Genomic DNA, 21,200 nt, shown 5'->3' on the forward strand with positions numbered 1-21,200 from the left:
CCATATATGCTCATTTCTTATTGCTATATGAATGATCTTATTCTTCTGCAGCCATTTAGTATTCTGCAATCCATTTTTGTTTTGATGATGGTTTATCTCCATATGCTATTTTTTCTTCTGGTAGCTTTTTTTTTGAATTCAAAAACTGATCATTATCAGTCATGAAATGGTTTTGGATGTGTTCTAAGGAGAATCAATAGGAAAGCTCAGAAATGCGGGTAGATTAAGCTATTTCAACTTCAAAAATTCTATTTGGATTACTTGCTGGATAAATGGAGGAAAAAAACACAACAAAAAAACAGCCTCTGGGAGCAGCAAACCATCATGACATCTTAATATTGCAGTCAAACTACATTCATTAACATGAGGGGAGCTGTTTTCCTTGTGGAACACAAATGTTTGATTTGGGGAGTTAAATTGATAATCCTGCAAATTTAGTAGTAGAAATATGTGTTACATATGTAGATATATCATAAATTACTGAACTTGCCAAAGGTGGAAAGAGGAACAAAAAAAGATCAGACAAGAGTTAAAGTTCTTCACTCTGTTGCTGGCTCATAGTGGTCGCTCATGTTTTGTGAGCTCTCATTTTTTTCTTTGGATCTGCTTTAATCTCACTCTTAAATTGACATGTTCATTTGGAGAGCATAAAGCAAAGTGAACTGTGTTTTATTAAATACTGGTAATCATTATGTTGATGTTCTGATACTAACACTGTGAAGAGGTTGGTAGTAAAGTTTACTTGATATTCATACAAGTCAGCAGAAGTTAAATATTAATGCAAAGCTTTATTTATTCTTTCTCTGCTTTCATGTCAGAGCTAACTTAGCATTTTCTGGTATTTACAACTGAAATTGTTAGCTCTTTTGAACAATGTTTGTCCTACTTCAGTTTCTAACAGCTTTGCTTTGCAGTTTCTATTGTTGAGCAGAACATAAAGAGGCAAAAGGTAATCATGTGGTGATGCTTGGAGAATATATAGCTGCTCCTATGTTTGGAAGTGATAAGAGATTTATATAAAAAATAATATGCAGATGCAGTACAGATGTATCCCATCAAGGATGGGAGCTCAGGGTTCATCATGTGATCACTTTCATACTTCGAGGATTTATCTTCACCTGTCCATTGATTACATAGGAATTCTATAGGAAATAATAAGTGTAAATCACTTTGAACTTGCTGGCTTCGGAAAGCTGAGAAACTGCTAGGTGGCCTGCAGTTTTTGTGGAACTGGTCTGTTGGTCCAAGCTGTGCCCCAGACTTCTACACCCTGCCTTGAAAAGGGATTTAGAAATGAGGTAACTACTGAAGTGTTTCTTTTCACTCTTGATTTGTCCTGGTGAAATGAAGATTATGTAGTACTCAGGTGTGTCACTATGCGAGTCAGTTTTTTCCTTTCAATTTTTGTTCTGTTTTGAATTGGCATTTGTAACGGAATGATTGTGATTGGTGCTGTTTGTTTTGTGTGGGGATTAGTACCTAATTGTGATTTGGTCTTCCATGTTGTAAAAGCTTTTCTGTAGGAGTTCCAGGTTTTAACCCTTGAAGTTGTTGTAAGAAATACCTGTCATTCACGAGTTTTCCATTATTCTAAGTTTCTTGAGTGTTCAGTTCAGTCTTGTAATTTGTCTCATATGAATTGGAACAAAATGACTGAAACTTTGTGCAAATAACAATATACTTCACAAGCTAGTGAAAGCTAAAGAAACTAGCAGGGTATTTTTTATCTTTAAAATAGCCACCTACTTCCAGTGAGGTTCACAGTATTTGGATTCTTGAATGTTAATTATGCTTCTGTCTAGTCAGAGGCAGTATTCTGTGGATTTGATGCTTTATGACTTCATCATTGTGTAGTTCAGAAGAAACTTTTAAAAGATTCATTAGTCACAGTGCATCTTGATGGCTATTCTGCAGTGTTTTTAGCAACACTGCAGTGTGTGTTCCCTGAAGTCTATGTTGGTTTTAAATTTGTTCCATTACAAGATGAGTTTATTTATTATAGGATCTGTCAAGTCATTTCCCTTGGTGGTAGCTGAAATCATCTGGGTCCTCTGCTTACGTACTGAACATCTGGGGACTGGAGGCTGAGCATTCTCAGTGGAGGTACTGTAGCTCTGCAATGAGCTCCTGTTGATCAGGCTGAACTGCTTGTTGACCCTCAAGGGCATGGTATAAGGCCCATCTGTTGGGTCTGAATTTTGCCTGAGGGAAGGTTACTTCAGTTAAGGTCTAGAGGGAGTATGTCTAGCAGACATTAAAAATATAATAGTAAATTGATTGGGCTTTTGTGCATGTGTTTGGTGCCTGGCTCTACTATTTCTTGAAGTGCCCACTGTCTAATGAGGGTTCATGGAAAGTAAAAATGCAATTATGCTGTTCTTGCTGCCTTTTTTTTTTTTTTTTTTTTTAAATTGATACTCTTTCTAGACTCCTACTGTCTGTTGTTCTGAAAGATTAACAAAAAAGGGAAAGAAAAAATTTGGGACATTTCATTCATTAAATTCAATGGAAGGGATTACTTGCAGTAGTGAGGAAATCAGTCTCCTTGGTGAGCTAAGCGTGCATCAGGAATGATGTGCAATACACCATTTTCTTGAATGCATTCACAATGCAAATCACAGGCTCGTTACATTTTCATTCATGTTTAACTGTATACAGCAGTTAGTACCCAAATGTGAATGTGGTAAGCGAAGTGGTTGGAAATTTGTGTGTCTTAAATTGGGAAGAATTTGGAGTGTTTTTTTTTTTTTTTCTTTCCTCAAAGGGAACAGTTGTACTTACATGACTCCAACAATGGCTTAATTTCACTCAAATTCTTAAAGAAGAATAACAAGCCAGGACTGAAAATGCTTGAAGAACTTTTTGTGTGTGTTCTCTTTATAAGGTAGAAATGGCTGCTAACTTCTACCAAGTTTTTAAGCTGCTATTGCTAAGGCTTTAGTTTCAGGATCGTTCTTAAATGCAGTTTGGACTGGATTTAAGCAGCAAGATGCATTTGGTTCACATACACCATAGACTGTGCAGGTACTAATGTTTTAACATGAAAGTGATGCTTAAGAAAAAACCTTAATACATCCTCGTTATCAAGGTGATTATTTTTAGCTAGAGGTAAAATGTAAAAATAAGACCTCAAACAGCCTTTGAGGTAACGATTCCTCTACTTCAGCTTACATTAATTATGTTGCTTAATGAATGCACTTTAAATGTCAGTTTCATTTCAAAGCTGTTGATCTTAATATAGGAAAAATCGGAGAAGGAGAAAAGGTCCAGCTCTTCTGAGAAGACTGTATTTTCAGTTCTACCTTGCTGCATCTGGAAGGAAGGCATTGTTTGCCAGCGTTTACAGGCTTGGTAAAAATTGGGTAGTGGTTTAGTAGGCATTTTGGATTGGCATTTGGTCCTAAAAATCTCACTTTTTTTTTTTTTTTTTTTTTTTTTTTTTTTACTTCAGGTTGATTCTGATGCTTGGATTAGGATGAAAGTGGGGAATAACAAACTGGAAGACTATGTTGTTGTGCTTGCTGTAACAGTTTTAAATTTTAGTAATTAGTCAGTCTTTTGAATGGTGCTTCTTAAAAACAGCTATTGTGTATGCAGGCTCTCTCCAGCAGTGACTGTTTTTGATGCTCTATTGTTTGGGATGACCTCTGAGTTGAACTCTCTGAAACTCAAATGTCTAATGTTCTTCATCAGGCTATGGTCTATAGATCCATTACAATAGAGCTGGAGCCTGCTTACAGCTTGGGAGCAAACCCAGACCTGTCTGTCACTAGCAATAGGGGAATGCCACAAGCCCTTAAATTCGACTAGTGTCATTCTGCTTTGATAGTGGCAGTCAGGATTTAAACAGATCTCCTGGCGAGGGGAAAAAGGACTGGGGGGGGGGGGGTGGGTGGCAAGGGAAAGCTTGCTTTAAATTATTTACCTAAAATATGTTTGTTTATATATATATATATGTTAATCTCTGGTTTTCCAGAATGTCTCTGCTTTCTTCACTTTTTTTCTGTTCTCTTCTTGATTCATGTTATTAGTTCCTTGTTTGGAGGTGTAGATTTCAGATGGGAAAGCAAGAAGAAAGCAGAGCAGGAGATGTACTTTCCATTATTACCTTCCCTTTTGTTACAGGACTTTTCCCTTTCTTGGGTCGTGCTAAGCAGATAGCGTCAGATTGGATTGGAAATCCCTATTCAGAGATTGAAAGATAAACAGACACTGCCATAGTGGTCCAGCCCTGTTTGGGCTGGGTTGCCATGCTTCACGTTGGGAAAATACTGAAGTGGGCTAGATAAAATGTTGGAACATGTGCATGCATTTTACCCACTTGAGCGTCCTGCTCTTGTGTCCTTTCTGAAGTCCAGAGGAATGACACAGTGGGTAGGTAAATCAGCAGATCTAGCAAAAAGTATTGCAGTGAGTTCTTGACAGACTTCAGCAGCAGCCACCGTTTTGATTATGAAACCTACCATCATTTTTCTCCTTTATCTTGAAATGGCAATTGAAGAGCAGATGACCTTCCAAGTCAAGTGTCTTCTCTGATGCCGTATATACTGTGAACTTTTCTGTGAAAAGCTTCCTGATACTTCCTCAGCATATGGCCTGCTAGAGAAAAAGCACATATGCATAAGCTGTATACAACATGTCAGATGTTGCTGGTCGTTAGGTATTTTATGGATTCTCTTCGTAGGCTTTACCTCTTTCCCAGGTGTCTCAGAACTCACTGAGAGAGACCCCCTACTTCCCCCCCACACCTCCCCAAAATCTAGGTTTTTAGAGTAAAGCAGTACTATATGGCTGATGACCTGCAATAGGCTGCTTCTGGAGGGGAAAAAAAAAAATGGTTATTTCTTGAAAAGGAATGTATTAGAATAGCAAGTTTCTTGCGTTTTACGGGAACGTGTCAGAAGAACAATCAGAGAATGGCGATCTCTGGTTGTGTGACCCCTGGCCGTTTTGGTTTATAAGCAATTAACCTATTTCTATAGTAGGTTCTGTTACAGCAATATTCATCTGCACTTCCAATGTCTTGGTTAAGCAAGCTAGAAGGAAGGAAGGCGTTCTGTTAAATATTGACCTATTATCACTCATCTGGATTTCAGTTACCTATTTTTAATTTTTTATATCTCTTGAATAGACTATAGAAGCATAGTCCAGTGTAAAACTTCATCCTTTGCTTCCAAGAAATTCTGTACGTTACCTCTTATTTTAAGTGCTGTGGGCAACCTTTTTATTCCAGTTGCTCTAATATTAAATTTTGATCTTAGAGTCATAGAATAATCTAGATTGGAAAAGACCTTCAACATCATCAAGTCCAACTGACAGCCTGACCTACAGAGTCCCGCTGCTAAACCATGTCCATTTGTTGCACATTCACACGTCTCTTAAAAACCTCCAGGGATGCAACGCTAATGTTAGCCTTTAGCAAGCACTTAGGCTATTAGAACTAAACTAAGCAAACATTTAAACCGTTAAAACCAGATTGGCTCTTGAAGTGTTACTGGTTTCTCCTGTCATTAATAAACTTACCCATTGTGTTGTTGGCTGGATCATTATTTCTAGTCCCAACTTTTACATATTTTTCTCCAAAAATAAGAATAATTTTCTACAAGTAGGATAGCATATTGAAGGAAAAAAAAGCCTGAATATCTGCATTTCCTGAGCTGTAAAAACGCAGACCTATGGTTTGGAGGAGGTCAGTGTATGTTGCATTGCGCTTATAATATGAAATAACCTCTCTCATGCTACAAGTTGATCAATGAGTTTTTTTCCTTGCAGCTTAGAAATTAATTGTGCTACATGCCTGTGAACTAGTGAAACCACATATGCAGACATGCACGCACCCATCCTTCACAGAACTTGTACTGGGCTGTGCTTTTTAATTGCTTTCCCACTCAAGACCAAGCTTCAAAAGCAGGGAACCCATGAGAGAACTAATCTGAATAACCAGTCTGAGACTGTCCTTGTGGTTGCCAGCACCATGTTGCAGCTTAGTCTTTTTGCAACAGGCTTGTTTGTGGGGTTTTGGGGAATGGTAGTAATGCTGTCAGTGAAACACGGACTGACAGCTTGGAAGTTTGAGTTCCCGCATGAAACGCTGATTAAAATCTGGTAGGTTAGTACCTTTCAGCTGTGAGAAAGTTAGGGCTCTTTATTCCCCTGAAATGATCAGAGAGGGCTATTGTAGGAGCAATGTGTCTGTAGTGCCTCGCCATCCTTCATTAAGCAACTTCCTGTTGGAACCCTTGATCAATGTAATGCTACTTTGTTCAACAGAAGTGGTCGGTCTGGGTTCAAAGCTGCTCCTGAATGCTGATTTTGTGGAAACTCTTTGGGTAACTCTAGAACTCAGGTGTGTGGGAGCTGCATTAAGTTATTTATATAATTTTCTTTTTCATCCCATTGGTAGATTTTGCTTCCATAACTTGATTTTTACTTTCAGAGGTAATTTTTGGCATAGGTATCAGCTGAGGAAGGAATGTCAGTTCCTTGGTGCATCTGTTGTAGTGGGCCTGGCATGGGGGAAAATTGGAATTGAATGCAATGTATTTTTCACTTAAAGCATAACAATTTCATAGAAAGGTACTAATGCCTATTTCAGTAGTTTGCAGTTAGTGGCTGTTAGGTCTGTAACTTCAACTCTGTGTTAGTTGCATTTTTTTTTTTTTTTGGACGTTTCTGATGATTATAAAACAGTCTTTTGGGGAAAGACAGAAATGTGGAACAGATTCAAAACCATATCTGTAGTCTTCTGTTGGCCACCTTTGCTTTATCACTAGTCACAGATTGTGAACTTACATTATGAAAGGAACCAAGACAACTACTTGTAATGCAGAAGAAAGAAGGTGGGGTGGCTGGGTGTATTCAGGATATGGAAGATGGAGGAGAATAATCATGGGCACATGGTAAAATGCTCTGTAGCAGGAAAGTGCCAGTATGGCTTTCACTTGAGAGAAGGCATGTCTCGTAAATTGTTAGACCTTTTTTGAAAAATAAAAAATTAAGCATGGTATTTGTATAGTATTTAGCAAGTTTATTTTTGATAGATTTCTATTAAAGTCTAAACCTGTTGAAAGGGTCTCTAAAACTTTCTCATTTGGATTAATTTGGAAAACAAAAGCCTAAGAATAACTTTTCAGTTTTAATAATAGCAGGAGATTAATGAGTTGGAAGGCGATTTCTAAGGGTTGTCTGGGTAGTGGTAGTCAGCATTTTCCATAGTGTTACCTTACTGGTAGCTTGCTCTTCTAGATCAAAGTTTGCTCATGAAACTGAATTACTTGGGGTAGTTAAAACTAAATCTTAATGGGAAAGCATTGCAAAGGGAATCTGTTATTTTTTATTTATTTCATTCCCTAGTAAAAAATAAATTTGATATTGAGAAATGCAGTGGAATAGCTATGGTGGGTGACGGGAGAGGAAGAACACAAACGAGGAAAACTATGATTTTTGAAATCATCAGAAACATCAGGAAAACTGCTAGCACAGTTTAAAAGAAAAAAGTACAGATGATTTGAGATTGCTAGTCAAGGGTTTTAGAGCAAGGAAACAAACATCCTAATGATATGCTCTAGTTTTGAGTAATGATGCTGTTTTTGTTGCATCCATCTTAAAATACGTAATACAACAGTAATGGGTATGTAAGCAGCAATGGTGTGAGAAATATGGAACAGCACTGATGCATTTAAAAGCAGAATGCTCTAGCACAGAAATCTGTACAAGAGGTAGAAGGAGAAAAAGATGTATGATAAAAGTTAGAAATGAATAGGAAACGATATTCTGTTCATTTAAAGTAACAGCATTAGTTTTTTTTTTTTGTTTGTTTGTTTTTCCTTGCACTTCACTCAAAAGGATATCTAAAGACACTTACATAAAACACCGCCACATGCTGTGTTAGTAAAAGGGTATATGTCAGGTCAACATAAGTGATTCTCCCTCTGTACTTGGCACAATTAAGACTGTGTCTGGATCACTGTGTCTATTTTGGGGCTCATCCCAGATACTGACATACTGGATAGTGTTCAGCAGAGGACCTCCAAAACAGATAGAAGGCTGATGCAAATCCTGTACCTGGAGAGGCTGAGAGATTGGGTTTCTTCAGTTTTAGAATAAGAAGGGTAGGCTTATTGCTGTTCTCAGTGTTCTGATTAGGACTGCATAGGAAAGGAGAAGGCAGTCATCAACTGTTCAACTAAAAAAGATGGAAGGGCAACAGATGAGAAGTTACAACACTGGAAATTCTGATGAGACACTAGGAAATTTTTCCCTTTCTACACAATTAGGTTACTCAAACATTGGAAAAACTGTTCAGAAAGGTAGCAGAAGCTCCAACCTTTGAAAACACCCATAAAAAACTTAACCATTTGAGACTATGAGCAGCCTGATCTCACTTGGTCCTGTTCGAGCAGCGAATTGGACCAACCGACCTCCTGAGGTCCTCTCAAAGACGAGCTGTTCTTTAGTTCTATGACTTTGTGGAAGACAGAAACATGAAGGGTTCTAAAAGGCAACGAGCAAGTTTAGAAGTTTTTTTTTTTTTAAAGTTATGTCAGTAGTTACTTAATTTTTAATTCTATTTTTTTAATTCTATTATTTTAATTTTATTTTTATTTTTAATATTATTTTTTAAGTTATTTTATCCAGGAACAATATCTGTCTGTCTCTGTGCTGTTTGCCTTAATATGAAAAGAGTACTCCATGCTTTTTTTTCCTGCTGAGATTGAGGGCAGAATAGCTGATAAGAATGACCCTGCAAAGTGTCAAAAGACAAACAAAAACCTCAGTAGTTTAGATTACATGTGTGATAGACATGCTGCTGGGCCTTGGAGTTAAGTGCAGGAGTCTCTTAAACATTCTGTAAAACTTCACTTCTGTATTATTTTGAAGGCTTTAGTGTTAGTTGTGGATGCTGATCTAGATATATGTCTGGTAAAAAAAAAAAAAGGCTTAGCAAAAACAATGAACGACTGATGTTGTTTAAAAATAACCGTGTTAACAAACAATTTTCTCACAAGTCAGTGAATGGGAAGAAAGTTTTCCAGCTCTCCCGTTTGTTGACAGTGTCCAGAAGAAGTTACACTATGGAGTGATAGTGGTTATGCCCTGACTGAATATTTTACTGTATTTAAGGTGATGAGCCGTAATAATATGTTTCAAGTCTCCTTTTTATCCTGTCTTAATTAATCTGATGAAAAGCCCTAAAGAGCTACAGTTTTTATATGTTCCATTAATGTGTAACAAATACAAACAGTCTCCTTTTCTTACAGCATAAGCAGCACTATTATGGATGTAGACAGCACAATTTCCAGTGGGCGTTCGACTCCAGTAATGATGAATGGGCAAGGAATTCCTGCCTCCTCTGCAAAGAGCATTGCTTACAACTGTTGTTGGGACCACTGCCATGCTTGCTTCAGCTCCAGCCCGGATTTGGCAGATCACATTCGCTCCATACATGTGGATGGTCAACGAGGAGGGGTTGGTGTTAATTATTTTTCCTCCCTCTTTTTTACTGTTGTTTTATTCTGTGGTGACAGTAGTAAATTTTATGTTTTATGTTATAAAGTATCAGTAGTTTAGCTACTGGCAACTGAGATTGGGCCCTCAGTGGTGTGGCACTAAGCATGCAGCTGCTGTGTTTTCCATAACACGCTTGATTTGGTGTTCTGTGGTTTTGATAGAATGGCGACCTTTAAGAATATAGTATGTTCCTAATGTTTAAATTTATTGGATATTTGATAGATTTGCTAATTTCTCAGCATCCCGAAGATGCTGGTTTTAAGTGCTTATATTTGGAATTCATTTTCTTACAACTTCTAGTGTATGTGCTTTTGCATATTAACTCAGGCAAAGTTATTTCATGATTATTTTTACAAATATAGTTTTATTAGAAATAATATATAAACAGAATATATTACAGGGCAGATGTAAGACTGGTCATCTTGGGAGTACAAAGTCTTACCAAAACAGTTCAGTTTGTAGTACGTACTGACAGCAGGTCTTTGGATGTTACACCTTCAATATAACTGCATCTAGTATTATTTTTTAAATTAAGGTATATATATGAGCATATATCTTTTGGTCTAATATCTGTTCAAGTGGTGCAGTTTGGGTTGGTCTCACAATTTTATGTTATAACACCTCTCCAAATAGCGTAATTTCAAATCTGTACTGAACTCCCTGCTTCCCAACTTCCCAAATTACTTTTAACGCCTGGAATATTTCAAGTAAACTACCTTTATATCAAACACAAGCAGTCTGCTTTCAGTGCTATACATTGCATGTCTTTAACTTCTTGGACAACTAATACCAACTCTTAACCTAACATAATGTTTATTTTCAACTTTTGTCTTGCTGCTTCTTTAAAATGTGAATATGTCAAATGTTAGGTCATTATGTATTATCTTAAGGGTACAAGAGACTTAAATAAGGTGCATATTTGCATCGCATTATGTAGTTTTTTATGTAATTGTGTCACTGCGACAGGTGTGACTCACTGGTTGCATTTAGCTAATGTTATTTGGTATGACTGCACTTCTAGCTTGATATTTAGTGCTTCTTCTTGAAGTCCAAGCTTTAGCTGGAATCATTCAGCTAGTGAGACAGCAGTTTAGTCACTCGTGAGATAGATTTCAGTGATTCTGTTCACAGTTTTATAAAAGTGCTATGTGAATCCTATGTGAGACAATTAAATGGATGAGGTGTATCAGTATCCTGGGGTCTGTCAACGTAAATGCATGACTTTTGTCCCATCCATAACCCCTTTTAATTTCTTAAAAAGTGATTGGAAGATTTTTCCAGATTTTTTGTACTATTTTTCTGCTCATTCACATTATATGGCATGATTTGTGGGTATTTTCATATTGAAAATGTTAAACTGTATTTTGTCTTTCTGAATGAGACAGTTGTTGGAAGCACCAAACAACCGCCTGAGCATTGCCCTCAGTTCACACTTTTATTCCCCGTGGTGGAGTTGGTTTCTTTTTCAAAAAGTTCTTCCACTAGATGCTGTGGAAAGGGACTGATGCTGGCTGTTTGGTTTCATGGATTTGTCTGCCACCTGCTGGCGAGGCGTTTAAGTGTTGTTAGAGAGCATGTGGTTTTGGTAGGATTTCAGGTTATTACTCAACTCAGTGACTATAAATTTTAAGGATAGTAGTTGTAGTATTTGCTTCTTGAGAACTTACAAGCAAGCTTATTACATTGTTTTTATGGTTATAATGCGTTTTTTTCAACTTAATATTGAGATAATGGCTCTAAACCAGCCCAGGAAGCCCAAGCCAGAACAATGAAGAGCCCAGGAGACTAATGAAATAATTTTACTTTTCTGAAATACTTTGCCAGAAATATTTTGGGTTCAGATTTTTAGACAGGTTCACAAGAAGCCTTGCTAGAGTTTCTGGGGGGTTGTTGTAAAACCAAGCGGATGTTTTTTGAGGGGATTGCGTTTCAACTATCTGTTGTTCCCCTTTGAGTGCTCTGCAGTTTGCAGTTGATGGTGGCAATTCTGAGATAGTTATGTAGCTGTTGCGCTGACAGCAATCCCAGACTTCCATCCTGTGGCTGCAGGGGGATCTTAAAACTGATGAGCAGCAGGCACTAAAACAGCAGTTGGGCCTTATTGGTCAGGAGACCTTGATCAGTCATACAGGCATGCATGGTTTTCAAGCTTTCCTTTAGTAAGTTGAGGTGTCTGTTATATAGAAAGTACATCGCTTGCTTGTCTGGCTGTTCTTTTGTTTTGAAAGTACAGTCTTTCGATAACTCATTTTTTTCTTTCTGAAAGAGAACAAGAAGCTCAAATCCAATTAGTTCCCTGTAGTTCCAAAAGGTATTCTGAAAGTATTTTGGACAACACTATTCCTGGGGACTGTATTCTGCTGCTAAAAATTAGGGCTGTATCCCTTCCTCCTCCCCTCTGCCCTCTGACTTGTTAAAGAAATTCTAATGAAGGCCAAGATCATTGAGCTTTTTTATTCTCTAGATTATAGTCAGACACAATGAGAGGAGAGAGAAAAGCAGCATGAGTAAGTTCTACTCTTTAATGCACTATTGTGCATATGACTGATCTGTATACCGGAATAGCCAAACACCCACAGGTTTTGAATCCTATCCAAAATTTTCCCTTTCTTCATCAGGAAGGGCCTTAACTAGGGGTATCTAGTATTCCATAGTATAAAACTGATATTTAAATAATAGGATTGTAAGACTTTGCCATTCTCAAGGAATTAAATCATTACTTGCTTATGAGCATAAATCATCTTTCTATCTTTGCTATCTGTAAAATGTAAATCTTACCGCTTACAAATTTTCTATCTCAATATCTCTGGTGATACTGATATGCAGTACAAACGCAAACTGTAGCTGGATGTTGTGGCTTTTTGATTGTGTCTATCTGAAGCATCTTCTGGCTTTTGATGCTTGTTTCACTGACCTTTTTTTTTTTTTTTTTTTTTTTAATACTTGTGGTTGCAATTATTTTTGCCTTGGTGAGACAAGTGTGTTGCCAAATAAACGGTGGTTTCAGAATTCTTTGAACTAATTTGTATTGTGGTAATAAGCTTGCTAATCTACTTCTGAAATTTTTTCTTTTTTCTTTGACTTACCTAAACTTACCGTGTTTTTACATTATTAGGTGTTTGTTTGCTTGTGGAAAGGTTGCAAAGTATATAATACACCTTCAACAAGTCAAAGTTGGTTGCAGAGGCATATGCTGACACACAGTGGGGACAAACCTTTCAAGGTAAGGTTCATAGCAAGGTATATAATTATTTATTCTAAGAGCGATCCTATTCATTTTTTCTGATAGAATGTATTAATTGAAAAATGCCATTACAGGAGGATTTCTTAACATATCAAGCTAGCTGAGCTTTGGTCTTTGCCTTGATGGTGCCCAAAGATCCTGTTCTGTTATGAAAACAGATGAAGATACCATTATTTCTTCTCTGTCCGTGTTGCTTTTAATCTATAAATGGTAGGGGAATCTAAAACTAAATAATGATATAGTTTATTTTTGTGTACGTTTTCCTGTTGAGTTGTTTATACACTGTAACAGTGAGATATTTTGCTTCATGCTTTACACTTTGGATGATGCCTAGTGGTGTGCATTCTGTGCTTGAGTAAGAGCTGTTCTTGTTAACAAAATTCAGTTGAAACAGTCAGTGACTATTTATGGTTAACCTCTCTGAGAATAATAAGGAAGTCAGGAATGCAGGACCGATGAGCTGACTGTATTTCCTGCATAGTATTTTCTAACTTTCTCTTTCTTTCTCCCCCTAATCTGTACCTGCAATTCTAGGTATAGTAGTGTTTATCATTCCCATATCCACCAATCCGTTATTAATGAGTTGCTTCATCCTCTTATGGATACAGTTGGGGCAGTTCATAGCTGTCAGTCCTGGATCATTTTATGGTAAGTTCCACCCACACTACTTCAGACTGAAGTTCTCCTTCCATCTAGGATTTAAAAAATGAATAGGGCTTTTTATTAAATGTAGGTAGCATTTTATATCTTCCTCCCCCTCTGCCCCAACCTCACCAAGTTTTAGTCACTACTTCTCTATTACCCTCTCCTCTCTTTCTTCCCACGTAATGTCGTCTGTTTGTTTATTTTAGGGCAGTTTTATTACTAAAAAGTTTTTTTCTATTACAGTGACCTCTTCCAGAAGTTACTGCTTCTGCACAGATTTTAACAGTAGTTATGACAGATAACAAAACTATACTCAAAGCTTAGAGAGTAAAAATAGTTCAATGCAAGTGAAAGCTTTGTTTTTTTTTTTTTCCCTAGTCTTGTGAAGACTAGACTTTCCAAACTGCTTAATTTAGTCTGAAAACTTCTGATAGAGTGAATGACAGTGGGGGAAACTTGCTATGGAGTTTATTCCTTTGTTCAAAGGAATTAAGTTAACATACTCTTGAAAGCGTAGTGTAAGGATCATAGATCCCTGAAATCTTGCAGATGTGATTGTTCTAGTAACGTAATTTTAACTGCTGATCCCTGAATCGAACTTGAAAATGAGTCATTAGAGGAAACTTGTACCTTATTTCTTCTCATTTTAGAACTAAGTAGTTTAAGTGACAAAGTGTAATAGCAGGTTTCTGTCTTAAAGAAAAGCTTTCTGATAGGTTAGTGTGTAGACTTGCTTGGTGTACATCAAAGAAGGTCGATTTAGAGGCATAGGGTTTAAAAGAGGTGGGCATGCCTCAGGAAATAATAGTATTTCTTGAGTCTTGTGAGCTATCTAGTGAAGTTGGTAAAAGCTGATATCCCATTTTTTTTTTTGCTAAACTGGTTACAGCTAGAGCTGTAAGACTTCAAATAGTTAGTTCTGATAAGCATGTGTTAACTAGCTGGTGAAATAGTACATACTTTTCTGTAATTTCTGGTCATGCTATGGGAAAGGATGAAACGCAGGCAACTATTGCAGTAGTTTATCATGGCTCAAAGTCTGTTACTTCATTTTTTTTCCTACTGTTGTTTTCAGTGTTTGTTTGCATTTTATCTTTGTATTTCTCAATCTGTTCCTGGGAGCTTTGAATAGATGATAATTCTGGTCCTGTAACTTCTTTTGTTCCCCTTTCATTTATGCTGAATATAGGCTTCAGAGCCCCCATGATTTAGCCAAGTATGTGATTGTGATAACTTGTTAGTTACCTAGACCCCTTTATTCACTTGATCCTTTTCTTTTTCAAGCTTTTGAAATCTATTGTCTGATACAAAAGCATTTAAGAGTGTTGAATATTAGTCTTGATCAGTTCAAGAACAGTTACTGCTTCATTTTATGGCAGCTTTTCTATAAAAACTAAGCACTTTTTGCATTTAGGTGTTGATATAAATCCTAATGGCTCAGATTTTTAGCAAAACCCAAATTTTTCTATTTGGTTGTATTAAAGACCTCTTGTTCTTGATTAGTACAGTGGCTCCTGGCCCCCCCCCCCCCCCCCAAAAAAAAAGAAAAAATAATAACAACAAAATATATAAATACGTTCAAGTATAAAAGTAGGAGTCATTGTCACTTCATAGTACTTGCTGAAAATGCCAAGTCATTCAATCATTTGTTAAAAATAAATAAATGTCAGGATTTGTGAAGAATTGACTTGGAAGGCAGTGGAAATGATAGAACTGTATGCTATTTTCTAGAGAACTGTTCAGAATTGTTTTAAGAAAGGCAAAGAATGTTAGCTAGGAAGGTGATGAAGCTCTTGTAAAAGGAAGACTGTTGTAAAGGCAGGAGGAAAACCAAAACTGTTTAATGATGAGTGGAGACTAATGAATATATGGCAAGCTGCTACATGCTTATACCTCTAATGAAAATAAGAGGAAAAAAGTATTTTCTTAAATTGAAAGGCAGCTGGGGACTGTCTCAGGCATAAAGCTGTCTTTTGCAGAACTATTCTGCTGAAGAATATGTCCCTGTCCTGTCTGCCTTTTGTTTGCAAATGAATTCATTTTATGTAGTTGCCCATTCTGGGTTTAATACTCAATTTTTGTGATGCATGTAATGCTGTCCTTTGATTTAAAGGCTGTATCCTACTTTAAATTAGCTTTTCTGCTTTCATTTTAAAAGGTCTTTGTGGGCTTACCTGCCCTTTCCATGCATGCGTATGAACTACATGACTGCGTGGTTCATTTGTCACTAAGGTGAACCCACTTCTAAATTGCAAAGACATTTGTTTCATATTTTTGTAAATTCCTCGTGTGTTTCCTGTTCTTGCGGTTTAGCATGTCCCCCTTGGTATTACAACACCTGTGACGTAGAAAACGTAAATTTGCTTATGAATACCTATTTTTGAGATATTAGCTCTATTTCTTTATGGGGCAATTTCCTAATAGTGTGTGATCAGATAATTAGGAGACATTTTACATCTGAATAATCTGCTAAACTAAGGCAGAAATGATAAGTTTGACCTTTGGGGCTGAACTTTGGACCTTGGTTCCCCTTTAGTCATCAGATTTCTTTGCTTTTTTTTTATTTCCTCCCCTTTTCTAAAAATTTTTAGTGCTGTTGTCCTTACGTTTTATGTGGAACACATGGATGGATTTTATTTTCTTCTTATTCGAGGCCGTCATCACTAATTTTTGTTTTTCAGAAAACAGTCTTACCTAGGGCACCCATGAATCCCTCCAAAGTAAGTGTGTCAATTAAATGAGACACAGTTACCATTGATGATAGTTCTCAGTCTCTAATCAAGTATTTCTGCAAAGCAGTGTGCTTTTCTAGTCATTCTTTGGATGTGCTATTTCCTAAATCTGTTTCTCTTGTCAAGAGGATCAAAGATTGGTCTTGCAAAATATTTCTGATATGAGAATTTAATGGCCTTCTTTGGGACCACAGTTACGTATTTTTGGAGTTACACTACTCTTTTTAATACCTGAAGTTCATTGCTTTTGTGCTGCTGGAAGTTCTCTTTGTTTATAACAGTCTGGTTCTAGCCATTCTTCCAGCCTTTTTTGTTGTTACAGGTGTTTTCAGAGCATGTAGTTTTTTCTCTGAAGATAATCAGTATGTTCATGTTTGCATATCATTTTATATCCAGAGCTGAGAGAGAGAAAGCCTAGATATTACTTTTTTTTTTAATAGTTTTACTGCATAATTTTTGCAGCTTTTTAGAAATGGGTGGAATGCTGGAAGTATCATCATCATGTAGTAGTTGTCCTATCTCAAGTTCAACAACCTAAACTTTCAGGCTTTCAGAACATACAGACAGATAGAACTAGAGGAATAGTCTGCAGAGATAAGTAGAAAACTGATGCTGGTAGCTGTCTTTGGCAAGCTGAGAAAGAATTGTCTTAACTTGACTGTTAGAAACAGTTGAATAGTTATTGTGCTGTGACAATCTGCATTTTTTTAGCACTGTTTCTGGTACTCAGAATTTTTTGAAGTGCTACCTGCCGCTGCAGAAGGCATTAAAAGTTAGTTACTTGTAGATGTACCAAAATAATTCTTAGCATGTAGTGTAGATGACCAAGTAGAAGGTGTTAGGCACAATGAAAGGACAAATGGTAGAGTGAGCTCAAATGTGTGGGACCTAATTATAAAAATAGTTGCTTGTAGCAATCCTCTGCAGAGGAGGACTCTGTGAAAATAAAACTGAATATGCAACCAACTGCTTTCAACATGTGGATATGCTCTTAATGTTTAAGATCAGTCATGCAGGGTTTGTTCACATGGGGTAAATGCTTTCAGTAGCAACAACAAATAACAATACATAAATTTATTGTAGGCTTTCATCCTTTGCTTAAAAGGGGAGGAAAAAAAGTAGTAGTAAAAATGGAATTTTGTGTTCATTCTACCACCTGTAACTTCCAGAATTCATTAGGGAGTAATTCATTAAGGGATGACTGCACTTGATATGACTATTAATAGAGGAACATTAGTTGAAATCTAGATGACAAAGCCAAGCAAATTCAGTCCTCATTTGGAATTCATGTCAGTTATTCTTTTGGCAGGACATCTTCTGTCCATTAGAGCATTGCAGATGCAGATAGAAAATGTAGTCATTCTGCCTGAATGCTTAGATGATGAGACAGTAAGGTTTGTCCAGATGTCTAAAATATTATTGTCAGATCTATTGGAAAAAAATGCACGTTAAATACTCTAAAAAGGGTACTCGATTATTTTGAATTCAATAGAAAAAATCTGTATTACTAGATAATTTATATCCTGGTTGTTAAAGTCACTGGTCACTATTGCCCATTAATAATGGTGGGTATGGGTACACTGGAGAAATTAAATTTCTTACTTGTTGACTTATTTTCTCTTGAAGTAACATATCCACCAATCCGGACCCAACCTATCATATTGCAAACTGAATGCAAAATTTTGAGATACAGGGTTTTGGGGAAAAAGTAAGAGATTGGTTTAAAGTTGTGCATAATAGTTGAGTCTGATTTATTAGAAGCCCTCTAGATCTGTATAATTATCTGGTGGGAAGCTGATTTGGTGTGACTTACCGTCCAGAGATCCTGAAGTGACAGCCTGAACTGCTCCTTTATCTTTGGAGAGAAGAGACTTTACCCGTTAGTAACGGATTGCTGGATATATTATTTTAGAGAAAAAAAGGAAAAAACAGGTAAGATTTTTCTCCTCTTCTACTATTTTTCTGTCCACTACAAAGGCATTCTGTGTCATCTTTGATATATACATCTATATATCAGCTGTTGATTATTTGATGACATAACAGGTAGTGTCAAAGTACACAATATGTGGATGTGATGGTCTTTGCAAATATTTCATACTGAGCTGCAGACTGTAAGTAGGCTTTCTGGAAAAAGAAAATTTTTAGTTGGGGGTTACATATGCTGAGGACTTAATGTTTGGGGCTTTTAAAAGTAAAACTTAAATTACAAGAAGTGGTAGCTTCTGTAGAGAATCTGTATTGGATGTCCGTGACTTTTTTCTCTGTACTAGACAGAAGTCAACTTATGACATTGTGTGTAGTTAGCCATAAAACCGTATTTCTTATCTGACAAGGAATTCCACAAGAGGTCTTAAGAACTTGTGATTTAGAAATGTGGCCAACACAATGTTTATATATTATTTTCAGAAGGTATTGCCTTTTTATACTGTACTTAAGTACAATGTTTATATATTATTTTCAGAAGCTATTGCCTTTTTATACTGTACTTAAGTAATTTGGCATATAGTAATGCATGCACTGTACCAAGACTTCAGGTTGTTTTTTTACTTTTAGCAGGCATTGGCAAGACCGAAATTTTAATCTCTCAGTAAGGTTGAACTTCAGAGTAGTTCTGTGTTCATTTTCCTTTTGTCAGTGTTTGTAGAATCAGAAAGAGCTAGAAGCTTGTCAGTGGCACTTTCATTAAAGTTAAACCTAAGCTTAGATTTAGTTGCTTAGTTTAGTTTCATGAAACTGCTTTTATGAGCAACACAGCTTCAAGAACTACGAAACTGGAGAATAAAAAATTGGTCAAACTAATGCATGCATGTATTTTGTCGCTGTCTGTTGATTGTGGGTTTGTTCATCTTTAATACAATGGTGTAAATTTTCATCTTAATATTAATTTGAAGTAATAATATTGCTTTGAGGTTCCTGTACCCTAAATGAGAGCAAGATCTCTTGTTTTATTTTGAATTTAGATGTGGTATGATGTCTTGTTGTAGGCTGTTATGGTGTAAGTGTACAGTATTGTTGTTGTTTAAATTTGGTAAATTGTAGGGCAAAGTAAAAAGTTACAGATAGGTTTTTGGTAGAGATGGGCAGAAATTTAAGATGCTTATTAGTGGAGGAGACAGAGAGGAACGTACAGTTACATTAACATTGCATGTTTTTAGTTACCTTAGTGCTTAAACTTCCCTTAAGCTTGCTAAAAACATTTAAATAAAATTGTCCTCCTATTTTTGTCTTTCACTGTCTTGTGAAAAAATACTTACATATTTTTTTATTCCTATAACAAGTATTATGTCCTTGGAGATTATGGAGGTTTTTCTTCAGGAATATAGCGTTCATGTTTTGTAATGATCAATGAAAACCTTTTGCTGGGATTGAGATAGAAATAAACTTTTCAGTTCTTTTACAGCCCCAATTTGGAAACAGCAAAGTTGGGTATCAGGGACAAAACACACTGAGTGGTATTCTGCTGCTGTTGCCCTGTCTTTCAACCAAATGTGCAGGCTTGGGACAGATTACTTTGAGCTTGCAAATACTTCAGAGAAAATTTTACATTATGAATATAGTTGCAGCATTACTCACTGCTGAACTCCCATTACAGCTGCCTCGTCAGTTTGCTGTGAAGGGGAGTGCTAGAGAAAAGAGATACAAACAAGAGAGCTAAGAGAAAGGATTGGGGGAAGCAAAACAGATGTGGAAGACGGAAAGCTTTTGAATGGTTTAGAGTGGTGATGGGTTCTTGCTACTGGATAAAGAATTCATTTGTCCTACTACTGTTTAATCAGGAGAAGAAAAATCAGTCGTGGATACACAATTCACTGCAGCCCATGATGAAATGCATATCAATTATTTTTTTGTTACCCTTCTAAGCTAAGAGCACAAGAGAAAAACTTTGTGCTTTCCACCCCAACAATATAATTTAAACATTTATTTTATATAAAAATAATTGTAAACATAAACGAAATACTTAAAAAAAAAAAAAAAAAGTCAGTACTTGTTTAGTTGCATGTATCTTGTGATTTCTGTGTTTCTGCTTAGTTATTGAGTCTAGTCTTACTTTTCTGTTTGAAAAAGAGGCCATTTTCTTTGAGTGAGAACTTTCTTAAATACTTCTGAAGGAATTGCACCTTGCAAAAAATAAGTGTGTATATTGTCGTGTTAGTAGGATTTTGAAGATACTGAAGTCACTTCAAGCCAGAAGTGAAGGATATTGACCTTGTATAGCATTTATAGAAAGCATTAAGCTTGGTTAAATTCAGTTTTGGTAGGGATGCTTTTTTATTTGAAAAGTTCACTTCTAATCTCTCGCAAGAAAGGAGATTAGAGAACACTGCTGTTATCTACCACTAGGGAAGACTGTAGAGCTGTTGAGAAATACAGAATAACTATGTAGTGTTTTGAAAAGCAAGGGGATAATGCTGGTCTATAGGGAAAAAATCTTCAGATATGTTTTTCTGTGAAGAGAGTTTTACTGCATTGTTCAAGATTAACATTGTTCAAGATTAATTTTATGCTATACAATATTGTAGAATATTATATAGCATTTAAAAAGGTGATTACACCACAGGAAAATTATGAGTTATAAAGTTCAGATGGAAATTTTAGATTATTTTTGTTTCTCTTTAGAATTGCATGGTCTTAAAGAGTTTATCTATCTTTTACTGTGTTGGAGGCTGAGCCAGAAAAGGCAAACTGAAAAATCTATGAGTTTGATAGTGCAGAGTGTACTGATACAGTAACTTTATTTTTTTTCCTCATCAGTGTGTAGTTGGTGGATGCAATGCCAGCTTTGCATCTCAGGGAGGACTTGCCCGTCATGTGCCCACACACTTCAGCCAGCAGAACTCTTCAAAAGTTGCCAGTCAGCCAAAGGCCAAAGAGGAATCTCCATCTAAAGCTGGAATGAATAAAAGAAGAAAGTTAAAGAATAAGAGACGACGATCATTACGTAAGTATGACTAAAATGTCAATGTAATTGACTAAAATGTAAGACTAAAAATGTCTAGTATTTCTAGACATTTTTATATCCACAACAACACACTTTATTAGTGTAATGACAGTTTTATGAGCATAACAGA

At 36.3% G+C, this 21,200-nt stretch overlaps 1 protein-coding gene across 1 annotated transcript in view; it reads left to right on the top strand.

The window, feature by feature from the left end:
• AEBP2 (AE binding protein 2) overlaps nt 1-21,200 on the top strand; it is a 56,006-nt gene that overhangs the window by 9,765 nt on the left and 25,041 nt on the right. Inside the window, exons 2-4 of the mRNA XM_032198601.1 lie at nt 9,261-9,468; nt 12,626-12,733; nt 20,884-21,070. Of these exons, the coding sequence (XP_032054492.1) occupies nt 9,261-9,468; nt 12,626-12,733; nt 20,884-21,070 (503 nt within the window). The remainder of the gene's footprint in view (nt 1-9,260; nt 9,469-12,625; nt 12,734-20,883; nt 21,071-21,200) is intronic.

Source organism: Aythya fuligula, chromosome 1, assembly GCF_009819795.1.
Source record: "Aythya fuligula isolate bAytFul2 chromosome 1, bAytFul2.pri, whole genome shotgun sequence".
Lineage (NCBI taxonomy): Eukaryota > Metazoa > Chordata > Aves > Anseriformes > Anatidae > Aythya > Aythya fuligula.